Below are 18,980 nucleotides of genomic sequence, written 5' to 3'. Positions count from 1 at the left end.
TCTATTTTGGCACTTCAGTCCTCGGATCATCTCAATGATTTGCCAGAAAAATCACAAATTTATGAGGAACATACCCAAAATATGAGGCAAAAATGTGGAGAGTTGAGAGGTATGCATGTTACGCTGTCTTTGTGACAACATTTGCTGAGTGCTTTATAGCTTTGAAAGCTGGCAGAACACTTAGCATTATTTTTTCTTTGTAACTAGTACTATATGGGGCAGAAAAAAATCCATGCACTACAAAGAATTATGATTGGTCTCCAATCACAACCTATTATTATGTGTTCTCGACATGGATGCCAATATGTAACCTCTTGAGCTTTGCTCTCAAGGTGTATTTCTTAGCAACCATGTCTGAAACACATAAGTCATTTGTGATTGGAGATGCAATACTAATCCTCTATATTGACATTTTTTATAAAAATGAGTATCTAAATATATAAGCAGTATACTCTTTTTATTAGTAATTCAAGAAATTAGAATAATTTATGTAATATTAGTTTATTGCAGTAACAACTAGTCATACTAGTGCCCCTTTGAGCTTTCTAATTTTACACATATTGGACTTCTGAGATTAAAGACAAAATTATTATACAGATAAGACATTTGAAGGAATTATGCTATCAATGGAAATAAAAAAACACAGATGCTGAAATATAGGATAAGAACTGCTATCTTTTTTAATCATTTTTATTATGGAACATAGGTAAGTACTAGGCCAGCTGCCTTTGTGGATCATTTTAAGCCCAGCCAATTTCCCTTTCAAAGGTGAGAATCAAAACCTGGACCTTGTGTCTCTGAAATGAGCACCTTAACCATTATACAAATTCAGACTTTCAAAACAAAAGAACATGAACAATACAGTAAATAAATTCAACAACTTTGTATCATGTATGCACAATTTTTATGTTACGTTAAGAAAATTAAACAGTATTCAACATTGTATACATATTTCTATATGATCAAGATGTTTTATATCCTCCATGTACATAATTATCACACCTGAAAAACATTATTCATCCAATATAGCTTACAGTCTCTTAGTGTTGTTTAAATGTCACATAAAGAGCTTTTAGGTTTAATTTAAACAGCATACAGTTTGTAATAACATTCAACTATTTTAATCAGTTTCAGATACCCCATATACAAACTACCCTCTTTTACACAATGCATCATTCTCCATTCCCTTACAGTGACCACTTTTGGTACAAATGCCAGTTGCATTCAAGTGATCAATTCCTCCTTAATCTAACCTGCTACATATTTCTCTACTTTGAGTCCCCACTTTGTTTCAGGACCAAGTTGAGGCTTTACCATATATATCTTAGTCCACCCTTGCGTTGCCTGTCTCCGTCTTTGTTGTGCTCTCCTACACTTCCAAACAGTATCACTCCTTCCTGCATATTCAGCTCCACATCTCCAACATTTCCAATTAGAAATTCCTCTATCTCATGCTACTTTATTGGGTGTGTTATAACAGAAATTAAGGGTCCTCATTTGTTTATCCCACATACATGGCCATTTCCTGAGATAAAAGGCATTTTCCTCATGTAAGTTTTCAATTGTCTTGACTTATTTCCTCAATATTTTCCTGAGTAATCTCAGCCATTTTCAGTCTAACTGTTCTACGCTGTCTGATATCTTTATATATTAAGTTATGAGGGGAAACCATATGCCCAGAAAAATCCATATATGTGCACAGGAAAGAGTGGTAGACACTACGCAGAGGATAGCCCAGATAGAAAATTTACTAGAGAGCCAAGTGCCGTTAAGTCAGCAGTGCTAAATTCTGCAGCCAACTTTGTAAAGTAATACCCTAGAAGAAAATCTTAATAAAAAGTACATAACTGTTTTTACAAAAAATATCAAATTGTTCATCTTTTTATGTATAGTTTCATAATTTTATATGTAACTTTTGTGTTCTTGATTACAGGAGACCCATCTTCTATTGGTTTCACGCTCTAAATGCCCTGGTGATAAAGGTCCTTGCAGGTATGCTATTTTATTTCAAAAGTATTAATGCAGTTGTCAGACTCAGTAATAATATTTGTTGTCTAATGACTACCTAAATTATTAAAATCAGTATTTTTCCATTTATATTCTGTGATATAAAACATAATTTTGTTCACTTTTTAAATTGCATTTTTCCTGAAAAATGTATCTCTGTACATAACAGTTGACATCTTTGTAGTCTGACTTCATGAGTTTGTATCTTTGTTTACTTCATAGAATTTACAGATGTTACTGTCATAAATGTTAGTCATCACTAGCGCTGTGATATAAATCATGACAACTTATCTTAAACTTTAGTGCTTTCAAGAAGGGACATTTAAACATCTGGAAAATGCTAACATTTGGTTTTATGCATAGTTTTCCTCTTAACACTGCTCCTTCTACTGAGATACAGTTTTGACTTTTTAGTAGATTTTTAAAACTGTTTATTCAAAATATTTGTAAGTTGCTTTTTCAGCCATCTAGCCATCCACCAGTTGTGATTGCTTAATTCATTATTGCTCACTTGTGAACCATAACTTATCATAGAAACACTGGATGCAAGACAGAATACTGTTTAGCAGCTGCTCTCACTTCATAATAAAACATTAAATACATGATGAATGGAGATGCAGTTCATTGTTTCATTGTCTATGGGCTTCAACTTCATGAATGATGTTTCCAGCCTGTAAACATACACATGGACATACACGTGCATGAACATGCACACCTGCTGCATAAATATGCATATGTAATGCTCATTCCATGTTATATGTTTGCCTAGATAGAAAGAACAACACATCTTTGAGCACAAAGTTGTTAGTTTAGAAAGAACTACACATCTGTGAGCACAAAGTCGTTAGTTTTTCTTTGAGCTAGTGTCTTGGAACCCTGTTTAGTATGAATGTTGTTTAGTTCTTCCTGAGGTCTCTCCTATGGCATTTTAAAATGAGCAAGGAAAACTGTCTGGTCATATTAGTGATTACCTGTTCATCAAAATTGTTCCATACACACCCAAAATAAGTCCCCTAAATGCTAATTATATTACAAATAAATAAATTAAATGGCAGATGCAGAACAGCTCTTTCATCATAAAAAAGGCTTATGCCATTCCTCTGAATGAAGAACTTAAAACTATATACTAAAACTGAATTAACCAATAAATAAAGGAGCAATGGAGAGTTAGGGTTGGCATAATGGATAAGGTGTTTACCTCACAGATAGGAAGTATAGGGTTTGATTCTCACCTTTGAAAGATAAATTGGCTAGGCTTACCATGACCCACAAGGGCAGCTAGCCTAGTTTGAACCTATGAACCAGAAAGTAGTAAATACTATTTCTATAATTACACAAAATCATATTAAACAAATTTAGTGTTTATAGTTTTGATTAATGTTGTTTGTTGAGAGTGAGAAAGCCTCCCCATAATTTTACTTTCTTTTAAGAACACATCACTTGTTTTCCCTGATAGTTATATAACTAAGCTCAAAGTTATCACAAAGGCATGTGTAGTGTATGGGCATCAAGGTTATGCTCCAAAATGGAGAAAAAGAAAAACTTGTTAAGCATAACGCTATTGTGAAACCCCAGTCTTAGTGCTTAAGGGCACTTAAAAATTTAAGCACATCAAAGCATTATTAAGATTGGATATCACATTAGGAACTAACTGGGGTCCATGCTCAGGGCAGTAAAAGGTAAAACAGCTTTTAAAGATGTTACAAACTTCTCTGTGCCACAAAAAAGTATGGCAAAATGAAGTGCATGACAGATTTTAAAACCATTATTAACAAGGGTGTGAAGAACACACACAGTACAGCCATCATACATACCATTCATCACACACATGGATCTTTTTATGCTGTGGCACTTAAAAGAAACCTTCCCAGAGCTCAAAGACCTCCTAAGCCATCTAATGGCAACACCTTTCCTCAGCACTCATTAACGCAAACACCAAAAGCAATACCAAACATCACATATAAGCCTTCATCCAATGGTCCCCAAAGAATGAAGTCCATTAGGGACACAAGCACTTTACCTAATACTCATATCATTGGGGATTCCATTGTATGGCACACAGGTGCCCCACTCACTAGGTTAGACAAGGAGAAGACAACTGTTAGTTGCCTATCTGGAGCCAGGGTTCACAATATCACACACAAACTCATGTCACTGAACCCCATCTATCAATATGATTCTATCATAGTCCATGTTGGTGTAAATGACCTGAGACATGTCTCACCAGACTATATGAAAAGAGACATTATGGAGTTTCCTGAATGTGTCAAAGACAGGTACAGGCCTGCACTGATCACTATTCTACTTTTACCAAGGATGATGCCACAGTATGTGCACAAAATAATTGATTTTAATACCAGGCTTAGTTTCTGGTGTCACTCCAGGGGAATCGAATATATGTCAACATGGGATGACATGGTTAACAGACCATGTTGTTGTGCCAGAAATAATCTCTACCTGTCCCCCCTAGGCTTATGGATATTGCTTAAAACTTAACTACTCTGCTAGAGCCTTTTCTTAGGCAATGCCAAAGTAAAATTAAAAACATAGCAAAAAAAGACTCTAACAACCTTAAGGTTTTACTGCTCAATACTAGAATCCTAAGCAAAAATACTACATACTCTACAAGCCCCCCCTCACTAAGGAAAATGTAGACATCTGTGCCATTACCGAGACTTGGTTTAAAGCCTTAGAAAGTACTCTAGCAGTGCAAAGTTTCAGTGCCTTCCACACATGTAGACAAACAACAGCACAGGCAGGGACTAAAGGTGGAGGGGGTCTCTGTCTACATTATCAGCAAATATACCTCCAGGTTAGTCAAACACGATGATGTTGTGAATTCATCCACATGCAAGTCATCTTAGATAAGGTCCCTTACCATATCTTAGCTAACCATAGGTCACCATTTATCCCCCAAGAGACTCACGTCTCTTATCTAGACCTATTGGAGAGACTCCCCATCCAACCAAATATCCTATTCATGGATGACTTTAACTATCCTTCTGTTGACTGGGAATCGTACACTCCTCAGACTCACAGGCACAAAACTTCCTGGACTTTATTAACACAAACAGCCTGGATCATATAGTGTATGCTGCAACCAGAATATATTGTAACTAGTACTCACAAACATGGGAGAGTGTTGCACCCCCCCCCCCAAAAGCTGTCACCTTTGAAATAAAAATCAGCTCAGAAAAACCCAACTAAACCTGTAGTAGTTCGGGATTATTTTAAGGCAGACAACATACTATTAAGTGACTGTTTGTCAAAAGTCAAGGCTTCCCCTCACCCCAAGACCGAAGCTATCTATACAGAATTATTAACAAAAAACATGTGCCGTCATGTAAATCGCTGCATAGAGGTTGCTGGCCAACCAGAAGTAGACCCAAAACAAGCACCAAAAACAACCCCCACTGGTATAATCCTCACCTCAACAAGGGTATATAACAAAAGAAATAAAGACATGGCCAAAATCATATAGAGCAACTTTCTTAAAGAAAAAAGCTCTGATTCAACCAAACAAGAAACTAAGAGGACTGATTAAGTCTAATATGGCCAACTGTGAAGTCAGGGTAGACACTCAGGCTATGGACAATCACAAGGCCTTCTTCAGCTATGTCTGGAACCTTAAAGATAACAGACAGCAGTGTGCTGAACTGATGGTTAAACAGCACCACCTTCACTGATCAGGGAGATATAGCGAATCTACTGCCCAGTAAATTCAGCTCAAACTTCATACACACCTCCGGCCACCCCCTTTGAAATCCCTACTGGCATAATCCTGCCAGCTATTATCAGGGATCAGGTTCCGGTGATGCTTGCTAAGGCCAAAAACACTACCTCACTGGGCCCCTAAAATATCCCTGGTTGCCTCCTGAATAGTCTAAAACACAACCTATCAGGACCACTTGAGGCACTCTTCAACTACTGCTTCAGAACAGGTTATGTACCAAATGAATGGAGGACCTCAATGGACATCCCTCTTCATAAGGGCTGACCATCAACCAGCACGGGGAACTACAGACCTATCAGTCTGGCAAGTCCAATATGCAAAACCATGGAAAGAATTATCTTGGAAATGATCAACAAGCATATTGGCAACCTACAGACACTGGACGCTTCCCAGTTTGGCTTTGTTAAGGGAAGGTCATGCTTACTTAACCTGGTTGTTTTCTTGAAGGAGGTCACCATGGCAATGGATGATGGTAAAACAGTGCATACTTTGATCTTCACAAGGCATTTGATACAGTACCTCACTCAAGCAGTGTTGACAAGCTCTCTTAATTAGGCATAAATCCCTACATAACTCACTGGATTGCTGGCTGGCTGACTGATAGGAACCAAGAAGTCAGAATTGGTGAGACCACCTCCACGAAGAGACCGGTCACCAGAGGAGTACCTCAGGGCTACATGGTGGGCCTGCTCCTGCTTACCAAAGCCTTCAGCTCTTATAGGTGCTGTGTGTGACATGGATGCTCCCCATGCAAGACATAAGGTATAAAGGTGACATAAGGACACAAATACTCAGAACTTCTTTACTGCCAGTCCAAATGCCATTAGTGAATGTCTGTCTGTACACCCTTCTACTGTGCTGGTTACCAAGTCATTTTTTTTCAGATAAGTGCCCCATTGGGGTTTCTTCTTTATTTTATTTTCTTACTGTTTGTCATCATGGTCATGTCATCTAGAAAGGGAAAATGTCAGTGTAGGAGGAAGATTGCCCATAAATACTGTCACAACCAATGTCTTTCTTGTTTGGGTGCTTCCCACAATCATAAGCAGTGTTCTGTCTTCCAGACATTTTTGCCTAAGAACCTACATAGTTGCCGCTCCTCTTTGTCCATATACCTGGAAGACTAAAATCTTAAATTGTTGGCTCAGGCTGCTGTGGGAGAATTCTGTCATTCTGAGGTCCAGCCATCTGCCAAAAAAAGGCCAGAAAATGCAGGCCCAATCTTGCTGCTGTTCAGCCTCCCCAGATGTCCCTCTAGGTTCATAGGTTCTTAGGTAGGTGCTAGGCTATCTGCCCGAAGGCATTTATAAGTGTAACCAGAATGTGTTGGCTTTCGCCACCCCTTTAGATTACTTCCCTGTGCCTCTGTCCAGCAGAGCCACTGAAGTGATCCCTGGGGTAAACTTTCTGTTTCCCATCCACTCGTCAAGGTTTCCCTTGAAGAGTGTTAGTGAGGAACTCTGCCTAATGTAGATTGGAAAATTGTTCCAAAGCATGGGAAGTCTCTGGGACAGGTATCTATCCCTCCAGCACATCCAATTTATTGTTGTGGTGAGGTTTATATACCTAGAGCATGTGGCTCGAGGGGATAAGGTTTTCTTTAGGTGGAGCATGTCCATCAATTCTGGGTTGGACATGGCCTTGTATGTCAGGCAGAGATCACCTCTGAGTAGGCGGTATGCAACCGAGTACAGCTGGAGTTTCTTCAGTCGAGCTGCATAGGACATCTGTTTGAGGCCAGTGATCCTCTTGGTGAGGTACTTCTGTGGTCTTTCCAGCTGTTGCTGGTGTCTTGTCCGGTACATCCCAAATGGGGCATTGTACTCTATGATGGGTCTGATGAGTGATGAGTAGAGGGGCACAATGACCTCTTCTGATCTGGATGCAAACCCTTTTGTGATTAGGTGAGCCACATAGAAGGATTTTCTAACCACTTTGGCAATGTGATTATCAAAGGATAGATTACTATCTACTTGAGTCCCCAGATCCCTTATTACATTTTCCATATTTAGGGGACTACCACCTATGTGGTAGTTTGTGGGTACTTTGTTTTTTCCAAAGGGTATGACTATGCCCTTTTTGGCATTTAGCTTGAGGCCATGATTTTGACACCAGGTATCTGTCTCAGTGAGACCCTTTTGGAGGATATCTGTGTCAGCTGGAGAGTCAATTATAGCCCCTAGTTTGCAGTCATCTGCGAACTTGGTCAGCCATAGTCCTCCTGTGCTTGCCTGTACCTCTGAGAAGTATATGCCGAACAGGAGGGGTCCTAGGACTGAGCCCCGGGGAACACCACTTGTAACCGGTTTAGAGTCAGACCTGGCTCCCGCAACTGTCACCATGTGGGTGCTGTCCATGAGCCAATTGGCAGCCCATCTTGTGACATAGGGGTTTATGTTCAGGCTCGTGAGTTTGTCTATAATACCAGAATGGGGAATGGTGTCGAAGATCTTTGCGAGGTCTAGGTAGGCTGGGTGAACCACCTTTCCCTCGTCTATAGCCTTGATAACTGTCTCAAAGAAGTCCACCAGGTTTAGGAGGCATGATCTGCCCTTAATAAAGCTGAACTGGGTAGTGTCCAGTGTTTGGAGGTTCCCAATGTCTGTTAATGAGTTCCATGATGATGCGCTCCATAGCCTTGCAGATCAAGCTAGTCAGGCTTATAGCGTGATAGTTCCTGGGGTCTGTTGTGACTCCACCTTTGTGGACCAGAATAACCGTTGCTGTTCACCAATTTATGGGTACATAGCCTGTGGAGAGGCTGAGTTTGAACAGTGTGTTTAGGTGAGGGGTTAGTTCATCTTTGAGCTTGTGTAGGACGCAGCCTGGGACACCGTTTGGTCCCATTGATGCTGTGTTTTTGGCTTTAGAGAGGGCTGTGTTAACCTGAGTGTCTGTGATTTCAGGGGCTCTACATTCTCTTGGTATGGTTATGGGCCCTTTTGGGGATGAGAGGGGGGTGAAGTTTGCACTGAACCGGTCTGCCAGGGTATTGGCAATATCGGTTGGTTCGGTGTATTTTGTGCAATTCTCCACTAACTCCAAGCAGATCTGAGCATTGCCACTTAGATTCTTGACATAGCTAAAGAATGCCTTGTGGTTATCTTTGGAGTCCTTGGCAATTTTTCATTCGTAGCTTGCCTTGAACGATTTTATGAGGGATCGTAGTTTCTTGCTGATACTGATCAGGGATGTCTTCCCTTCTTGGGATTTTACTCTTTTCTGTACTAGTTTCCTCTTTCTTTTGTATAGCTTGTTTATGGCAGGAGTCCACGAATGGTGTCCTTTTCTTGGAGGAGTGAGTCTTGGTTTTGCTTGGGATAGCACGATCCATGCATTCTTGTAGATGCCCGTAGAATGCATTAGTAAATGATTTTGCAGCGTGGACATTATCCTTTAGTACGGGGGCTTTGAAACTTTCCACCTCGGTCTTAAGTAATGTGAAGTTTGGCTTTGAAAAGTTTTTCATGGTGGTTTCCTTTTCTGGGGGTGGGGGCGGAATGCAGATATCCAAAGTGATTTGTTTATGGTCAGATCTAACCAGCGAGGGGTTGACCTTCGGTGTGGAACACTGGTCGCCCATGTTGGTGATGACCAGGTCCAATATGTTGTCACCTCTGGTGGGAGTGTTGACCAGTTGGTCCAGGGTGTTTGAGTTTATAAATTTTAGGAAATGTTGGGCAAGGGAGTTAGTACTTGAGTAGTTCTCACAGTTAATGTTTGGGTAATTGAAATCACCCAATATTAGGGTGTTTGGTAGGACCTTTATGTTTCCCAGTGTTTCCAGAAACGTGGAATGGAGGTCCTGGGACATGGTAGATGATCTGTAGCAAGCTACAATTTGAATTGCAGTTTTTCCCATTGTTAGTTGCACGTGGATGATCTCTGAAGCATTGTGCTGTGCAGTAACCTGGGGCTGTGGGTATCTTTGAATATGGATACTCCCCCACCTTTTGTATTTTAGTTCGGGTTCTGTGGCTGAAATGTATGGTATGAGTTGTAGTCTGGTAGTGCTGGGGTGCTCTCTGTAGCTTTAAACCACATTTCTGTTATTGTACATATATAGATTTTCTCCATACTGAGGAGTGCCTCAAGTGCATACATTTTGAGGTTTAGACTTCTGGCATTGAGTAGCATGACCCTCAGATTTTTGTTACTTGTGTATTTACGGCAGTGGGTTTGTCTTTTGAGCCTTGCCTAAAAAAGGCACTATGGGGGTGGCAAGAGCCTTGGCCAGTACTCGAAAGCCTAAGGGTGACAGGTGAAAACCGTCTCTAGCAAAGCAGCGTGGCTTGTCAAGCATGTCATCCCAGGTGGCCAGACACTGGATCCCCTTTGAATGACACCAGAAACTTAGCTATTTGTTGAAATTGATAGTTTTTTCTTTATGCCGTGGTATCATTCTTGGTGATGGTAGGATGCTACTCAGGGTCAGGGTCATACCGGCCTGGGCTACTTGATCAGAGAGCTCTTTCATGTCTCTTTTCATGTAGTCCAAGGAGGTAGAGCTGAGGTCATTCACACCAACATGGACAATGACATAGTTCCATTTGTACTTGTTCTGGAGTGACCTGAGTGCTTGTGTTATATGGTGGATCCTGGCACCCGACAGGCAGCTAACAGTAACCTTCTCCTTATTCAGCCTAGTGAGTGGATGTCCGTGTGCCTGACTATAGAGTCACCTATTGCTAGTATGTTGGGTATGTTATTTTGCCTTAAGGGATGTGATTGCGTGGCACACTGGTTTTGCGAAGGATGTGTTTCATGGTTTGTGTTGAGAGGTGGAGGTCTCTGTTGTTTTGCAGATTTTTATTTAGAGCCTCTGAGTTCGTGTATTTATGTGTTTTTTTGCTGGTGCTGGTTTAAAGGGTCTATGTGAGACTGGTGGTGTGATGCCAGTACTTCCCTTCTCCTCTTGATTGTCTGATCCAGTCTTGGGTTGAGAGAGCTTAGCCTCCAATTTGGCTGTATAATTGCATCTCTCGCATGTATTAGTGTTTGGTGGTAGGAGGAGAGGGTTGTCTGTGTACATGAGGCACTTGTAAAAGCTGGTGAAAGCCCTGAAGACCATCCAGTGCTTGCTTTGTATTCCTCTACTGTTATCCTATCAGAGGCCAGCATGGCTCCAGCTTCTCACACATTCTCAGAGGCTTTTCAGACATCTGTACCTGACACTGTGGGGTAACCTCAGCTGATATCTGAGGGACTGAGGAGGATTCCTCAGATTTTAGTGAGGGAGGAGATTCCTACAACTTTATAGAGTCACATCAGGAATCTGAACCTCCAAGGGTGTTTCAAGTGGATGTCCTGCAGAAGAAGAAAAAAGGAAAGAAAAAGCACATTTCCTCTGATCAGAAGGGTGTCCAATGTGAATGTCAAGATTTCACTCCAGGTTTATTTATTGCTTTGATGGCCTTGAATCCACCTCAAGGAGTCTCTGTGCCTGCTCCCCAGTTCTTACACTGCAGTCAAGAGACCCAGGGAATTGGATTCCTCAGATGAGGATCTGGACTCAGGAGAAGAATCCCTTGCTTATTCTTCCCAAATCCCTTCACCCTTGGACTGCAGTTCAGAGGAGGTGGACTATGGTTCAGAGGTTGGAAGAGTTCCCTTTTGAGGATACTATTGCCTGCATGATGGACTATTTTAATTGGGATTGTTCCCAGGTCTCTGATATTCAAAAAAGGTATTATGAGCTCCTACAGATGAAGTCTCCCAAACCATCTTCCTGCACACAAATAAAAGATAGTTTCTAAAAGGTGCCTGAGGAATGCAAATTTCTATATAAATGCCCTTCTGCTGACCCTTCTGTAGTGTCAGTCCCTTCTGACAAGCTGTCCAAGTTGTTGCCCTCCACCAAGCTGCTGCCTTCTGTTAAGGAAAGTAGGGCCATAGAAAGGCTGGGCAAGAAAGTATATACTTCTGCTACCTTGTCCTTTAGGGACATTAAATAGGGTGGCTCCGATCTTCCTGACTCTGAGGGAAAGTCTTTGGCCCTTTCCCTGTTGGGCTGCATTTTGCAAGTTGATCACCATTCAATCTAATGCTGTTATAATGCAGCTGATGTCCTTTCCATGGCTGCTGCCTTTGGTTCAGTTATGAGGCTTTGTTCTTGGCTTCATCTTCAAGCTTTCTCTGATGACATCAAGACCAAACTTTTGGATGCCCTTTTGGATAACAAAAGTATTTTTGGATCTGCTGCCACTGCTGATCTTTTTAAGTCCCTCTAGGGCAAACAAAGCCTTGCAAGAGCTGAATCCTATTCTTGTTTCTCATATTCCTAAGTTTCAGAGGAACTATCCTTCCAAATCTGATTTTGTTCCCTGGCAATCTCACTCTCCTCCTAAGGATAAGAAGGGTTCTAGGCAAGTTCCTCCTGCTAAATGAACTCGGACTCCTTCCTCCCAGAATCCTTCTTTTCAGGACAGATCTGGTTTTATTTTTATGTTTTATTTACCCTTCCCCTTTAGTCAGGTTCCCTTGTCTCACTACCTTTCCCTGTCTCTTCCAAATTGGCTATGAATCACCTTAGACTCTTGGGTTCTGTCCATCATCTGTTAGGGGTATTTCATGGTTTGAAAGTCCCTTCTTCCCTTTTCAGGCATTCCTCAGCCTCCTCAGGAGCAGCTTTCTTATTTTTCAGAGGTTCTTCACTCTCATTAGATCAGGGAACCATTAAAACCACTCCTCCCACCCAAGTAGTTAAGGCATTTTATTCCAGAATGTTTTTGGTCTGATGAATAGGGTTGCCACCTATAGAGTCAGACTATCTGGAAATCAAATTGATTATCTGGTAGTCAAGAAAACAATGTACAAACTCCGATATTCTCTTTCAGAAAAGGAAACCGACATCAGATGTTTGTTAAATCGGCTGTTTTATTATGCTTTTTTACAGAAAAGCATAGTAAATCATCTGAAAGCAGGCATCAGGAATGGAAAAATAGGGAGTTCCTGCCCACTGATGTCATAGTGACATCACAAAATGGGCAAAACTTGTGTGGGAGAGGGGGCGGGAATCAGTGGGGTTACGGGTGATGCGAGGGGTGTGGTCTTACTCTGATTTTAGCCCCAATGAAAGGTGGCAGCCCTACTGAGGAAAGGATAGTACATGGAGACCAATTCTGGATCTTTCCATGCTAAGCACCTTTCTCAAGATTCCTTTCTTTTGGATGTTATCAGTTCAGACGTTGTTTCCTCTTCTACTTCCTTAGGCCTTTCTGGTGTCTCTGAATCACAAGGCTACACACCTTTGCATCCCCATTCATCCTCTTGACAGGAAATTTTTACATTTCTCTGTCTTTTCCTTGAATTTTCAGTTCTCTGATTTGCCATTCAGTCTCTTTACTGCCCTAAGGATATTCACCAAACGCCTCACAACTGTCATAGCTCTTTACAGGATTCAGGGTATTCAGATTTTTCCTTATTGCTTCTCCCAGCAGTCTGCTTCAGGATCTCCAGTTTACTAATTGCCTATTACACAGACTGCAGTTCACCATAAACCTCCAGAATCAGTTCTGACACCTTCCAGGGATCTTATTTTGCTTGGATGCAGGCTTCAGATGGTTCCCATGTTGCCGTCTCTTCCAGTCCCAAGGTCTCTGTGTCTGATAACCTTTTTCCAATACTTTCTTCCTCTGGTGTCTGTCACAGCCAGGGAAGTTCTCAGGGTCTTGGGATTCATGGCTTTCACCATTCCCATGCTCCCTGTCGCCAGTCACCATATGAGGAAACACCAGTAATACTTCACATCACTGTGGCTTCAGCAGTGCTACCTCCTTGGAGTTCCCAGTGCTTTTTCTTCCCTGTCTCAAGCTCAAGCTTCAGTGGTGGATTCATCAACTCTCTCTCAATCCGGGGCTTCCTTTTCATGCCCCAGTTCCCACTCAGCAGCCATTTACAGCTACCTGAGACATGGAGTGGGGTGGCTCTTTTTGCCCGCTGAAAGTTCAAGGTCTCTGGTCTCATCATCAGAGGTCAGACCATATCAACATAAATGAGATGAGGGCTTTGTAGGTCTGCAAGCTTTTCATTCCCTCTTTCAACCCAGGCCCCTCAAAGTTTTCACAAACAGTACTACAGTGATGTAGTATGTCAACAAGCAGGGGTTCACAAGATCCTATCTTCTTTACAGACTAGCTCTTCAGGTTTTTGATCTAGCTATCCAATATCAAGTGATTCTTAAAGTGGTTTACATTCTATCACAGTCTAGTAGCAGACTTTTTGAGTAGGTCCAGCAATTAAGCTCATAAATGGATCCTTCGCAGAGATGAGATCCTGAGCATTGTCCGTCAGTGGATATTCCTTGGGTAGAACTTTTTGCCTCCTCTTTAAACAGACAACCTACTCTGTTCTGTTTCAGAGTCACAAATCCTCTGTGGGAAGTGGATTTCCTGCCCTTTCCTTGGAAGGGGATGCTTCTGTATGCTTCTCCTTCTTTCTTCTGTTCCAACATCAGGCAGGACTCTCCCCAAAATCTTTTTGGTGACTCCCTTTTGATGCCGATAAATTGGTACCCCCTTCTTTCTCACCTGGCCAGAGGCTATCACCACAAGTTACTTCACCGGGTGGATTTTCTCACACAAGATAAGGGGTCATTTATCCATCCTCACCTGTGGGTTATAGAGATTTGATCCAATTTAGGCACCTCTTATCTGTGTACGTGCTTTGAGTTCTGCAGGAAGCCAGGAAACCTACTAGCAGAAAATCATATTTGCCCAAATGGAAAATATTTTCCTTTAAGGGATCCAGATTGCAAGTGAGGCACCAATCAGTAGACATTCCTCTGGTTCTCTCTTATTAGTATGATCTGCTCCATGATGGCTTGGCATATTCTTCAGTTTAACCTCACGTCAGCAATTTCTGCTTGTCTGCCCTTGAATCCTCCTGTGGCCTCTAGGTTTGAAGTTAAAGCAGTTCCTTAAAGATATCCGTCATATAAAGCCTCCCAGAAAGCCTATTCTGCCTTCTTGGGACCTCAGTTTTGTACTTGAAAAGTTAACCCAGGCTCCATTTGAGCATGCTTTCTGAATTTCCTTAGAACATTGTACTTGGAAGACTAGTCTTCTTTTGGCTCTGACTTCTGCATAGTGCCTAAAATTCAGTCTCTCATGGCTATTCCACCTTTTTTAGTTTTTTATAGAAACAGGGTGTCTCTTCATATTGATCCTTCTTTCATGCCCAAGGTGGTTAATGAGCTGTCCCTTGATTAGTCTATTCATTTTCCTCCCATTTTCTCTTCTTAGAAGTCTGCTAGTGAGAAGGTTTTTCACACCTTGGATTTGCATAGACAGCTCAGATATTGTTTAGACAAAACTAGTTATTCACAAATCTGAACAAATTTTTGTTTTGTTTGATCCCAGGACTTTGTGTTTGGCTATTTCTAAGCAAGCCATCTTCTCTTGGATTTCTAAGGCCATTTCTTTATGTTATTCCGTTCTTGGAAAATGACTCTTCTCTTCTGTAAGGACAACACTCTACAAAGGCAGTTTCTGCCTATGGTACCTTCCTCAAGGGTCTGGATAACAATTTTATCCTTATGGTTACTACTTAGATCCTCTGTTCATACTTTCATTAAACATTACAAGTTGGATGATATTTCCAGGGCATGTTTTGCCAGGGCTATTCTGCATGGCTTAGTGGAGGGTGCCTCTGTGCCTTCCTCCTCCCCAGCTTCCTCTTGAGCTCTTTTAATCCCCCTAAGGTGAAGAATACTGTGATATGGAAGGACATAGTACAGCTGTGTCAAATCTTACCATAACAGTAGCGGCCTTCTCTTCACTGTTGCAGTATTTGCTCCCTCCCTCTTTGTCCTTTTTTTTTTTTTTACCTGCGTTGTTTCCCTCCTGGCTGAGGGACCATCCTTTCCTTTTGCTTTCTCTGCATTTTCTTGTTTATATACATGTTCCTCCTTGCCCCTGAGGGCATTCTGTTCCTACTGGGGCTTCTTCAGTTCTGAGTGTTTGCGTTTGTACTTCACCTTTATGCCTTACATCTTGCATGGAGAGCATAGGTGTCACATACGGCACATATAAAAGCAGAAGGCTTTGGTATACTGGCTGAATGTTGTGATATCCCTGGAAGGAGCTCCTTTAAGTGAAGAATACTGCAACAGTGAAGAGAAGGACATCTACTGTTATGTTAAGATTTTACACAACTGTACTTTCTTGGTTTGTAATAGATGCCAAGATTCACTGCTTGAGCTTCACTCTCAAGTTGAATTTTTTGGTATGTATCAATCTCAAACACATTATAAGTTGGTTATAATTAGAGCCCCAATCATAATCCTCTGTGCTCCTCATGGTGTACAGATTTATAAAGTTGCAACATTCCTGCTAGCTGTGCTCAGTTGTTTACTATTTTATTGCCTTAACTATCTTATATTTATTTTATTTATTTAGTTATTTATTTGGTTGCTTACTTGTTTCAATAATTGTTTATTTGCATTTGATAATTGGGTAGAACTATGATATACATGAATCTTTTCAGATTCTGACCTGGAGCCCTATCTAAGTCACTTGCTTATAGTAACAAAGCAAGCAAATGGGACCTGAATTAATCAAATCTTGGACTCTATAATGAAGCTTTTTAACATCTCATGACCTTAGCCTCAGTAGGGTAGTTAGGAAGGGGTGAAATGGGCAGTTGCCCTAAGCACTGCCTTGTTGAGGGCACAATTCTCCAATTTAAAAATAAAAAATAAATAATTTTTTAATGAAATAACATCCTCCCTCCTTAAAGGAATCACAAAGCACATGTCCAAAATGGATGTCCAACACTCTCCTGTTAGGCTCCCACCACTGCTTATGACATCTTGCTTGGGCACTGCCCCCAAAACACCAGTGATTGGCTGAGCAGGTTAAGAGGACAGTGTGATAGTACAATAACAGTAGTCTCTTTAGGTAAATCTTTACAGCCCACCTCAAGTTGAGAGATATCCTGTTCTGCATATCTAAATCACTTGTGGATACATTTGGTATGTGGGGAAACAATCTGAGTGTGCAGAAAAAAAATAGTCTCTGAGGTAAGTAGGGTATATGTTTCATTTTGACACTTGTGCATACTTGGTCAGACTGCTGAAGGGGTCATTGGGTGAAATGGTTAATTTTGGTGCTTGTGCATAGTTGGAGATATTACTGAGGGGGGTCATTGGGGATAATGTTTAATTTTAGTACCTGTGCATACCTAGACATACTGCTAAAGGGGTCACTGGGGGAAATGTTTCATTTTGTTGCTTCTGCATACTTGGACATACTACTGAAAGGTCCTTGGGGGTCATGTTTCATTTTGGTGCTTGTGCATATTTGGGCAGACTACTGAAGGGGTCGAGTCAAACTTTTAATTTTGGGGCTCATGGATACTTAGACATATTGCTGAAGGGATCATTGGGGAAATGTTTAATTTTAGTGCTTGTGCATATGTGGACATACTACTGAAGGATTGTTGGAGGAAATGTTTTATTTTGGTGCTTTTGCATACTTCACTGTACCACTGAAGCTGTCGTTGAGGGAAGTGTTTCATTTTCATGCTTGTGCATAGTTGGACATACTATTGAAGGAGATGATGGGGAATTTAGAGGAAATGTTTCATTTTGGTGCTTGTGCATGCTTGGACAGAATGCTGAAGGGATCGTTGGGTGAAGGAAATGTTTGATGTTGGTGCTGGTGCATACTTGGACATAATACTGAAGGGGTCATTGGGGGAATGTTTTCTTTAATTGCTTGTGCATACATAGACACAGTACTGAAGGGGTCATTGAAGTAAATGTCTCATTTTGGTGCTTGTGCATACTTGGACATACTACTGAAGGATCCTTGAGGAAATCTTTCATTTCAGTGTTTGCGCATACTTGGACAGACTGATTAATGGGTTGTTTGGGGCAGTGTTTCATTTTGGTGCTTGTGCATACTTTTTGTTGATAAGTAGAATGCTTCATTTTGGTGCTGGGGCATAATTTAACATACTGCTGAAGGGGTCATTGGTGGCAAATGTTTTAATCTGGTTCTTGTGCATACTTGGAAAGAAAGTTGAATGGATCTTGGGGGGAAATATTTCATTTTGCTTGTGCATACTTGGACAGACAGCTGAAGGGATTATTGGATTGAAATGTTTCATTTTTCTGGTTGTGCATACTTGGACAGACTGCTGAAGAGGGCATTGGGGGAATGTTTATTTTGGTGCTTGTGCATATTTGGACAGACTCCTGATGTGATCAATGATAGAAATTATTCATTTTGGTGTTTGTGCGTACTTAGATGCACTACTGAAGGAGATAAGAGGTCTTGGGGAAATGCCTCATTTTGGTGCTTGTGTGTTTTTGGACAGACTGCAGGGAAGGTTTCATTTTTCTGCTTATGCATACTTGGACAGACTCCTAAAGTGGTCGTTGGTGGAAATGTTTCATTTTGGTGCTTGTGCATACCTGGACATATTGCTGAAGGGGTTATTGCAGTGGTATAGCTAGAGTTTGTGCCAACCGAGTCCATCACCCCTCCCCCCTCAAAAATCAAGGTCAAATGGGCCCCCCATACACAGACCCCCCCCAACAATTCCAGTGTCCCATTACTTGGCTGTTTCTCCCCATTTACTATAAAGACTGTAATGTTCCTGCTGTTTTATGCTTTACTTCTACAATGATTATTTGTATTTAATTTAGCACAAATCATCTTCCTTTGTTTTTTCCCGGTTAGGGGTCACCACAGCGGATCACCTGTCTGCTCATGACTGGCAGTGGAGTTTTACAGTGTCGAGTTGCCAGCCTGACACTCAACCTTCCACTGAAGGCACACACATGTACACACTCACACGGAGGGCCAATTTAGAGTATATAATCCACCTACAGCATTTCATAGGGATGTGGGAGAAAACACACATGACCACAGGGAGGACATGCAGACTCCGCACAGAAGGCACCCCAGCTGAAGATCAAACCGGAGAACCTCTTGCTATGAGGCGGCAATGCTAACCGCTGCACCACCGTGGCCGTCCAAATTCTGTAGCACAAATACCGATAAATATTTGCTAAACAAAGCAATACAGTCTCACAATGAAGACAGACTTAGCATTAAAACTTCTCTGCCTTTGAAACTCACATTCATTAAAACAGCCTTGAAACCCACAGTCAAGGAAACTGCACCTGCCCGATGGTGGCTAAAGTTTACCTTTGGGCTGTTTTCAAATCACAGGCCCCTTGCAGACATATTTAAGACCATAAAAACATACATGTGATCTTTAATTCACCTGA

General features: G+C 41.3%; 1 protein-coding gene across 3 annotated transcripts in view; it reads left to right on the top strand.

Moving 5' to 3' along the window:
- The window catches only part of LOC122813345 (putative ferric-chelate reductase 1), a 659,529-nt gene that overhangs the window by 528,669 nt on the left and 111,880 nt on the right, over positions 1–18,980 (top strand). For all 3 annotated transcript variants that reach the window (XM_044085610.1, XM_044085611.1, XM_044085609.1), the window contains one exon: positions 1,934–1,992. In XM_044085610.1, coding sequence (XP_043941545.1) covers positions 1,934–1,992 — 59 coding nt within the window. The remainder of the gene's footprint in view (positions 1–1,933; positions 1,993–18,980) is intronic.

The sequence above is a fragment of the Protopterus annectens genome, chromosome 10.part0 (genome assembly GCF_019279795.1).
Source record: "Protopterus annectens isolate FY-2018-M chromosome 10.part0, PAN1.0, whole genome shotgun sequence".
In the NCBI taxonomy this organism is placed as follows: domain Eukaryota; kingdom Metazoa; phylum Chordata; order Ceratodontiformes; family Protopteridae; genus Protopterus; species Protopterus annectens.
This window is presented reverse-complemented; position numbering and strand designations above follow the sequence as displayed.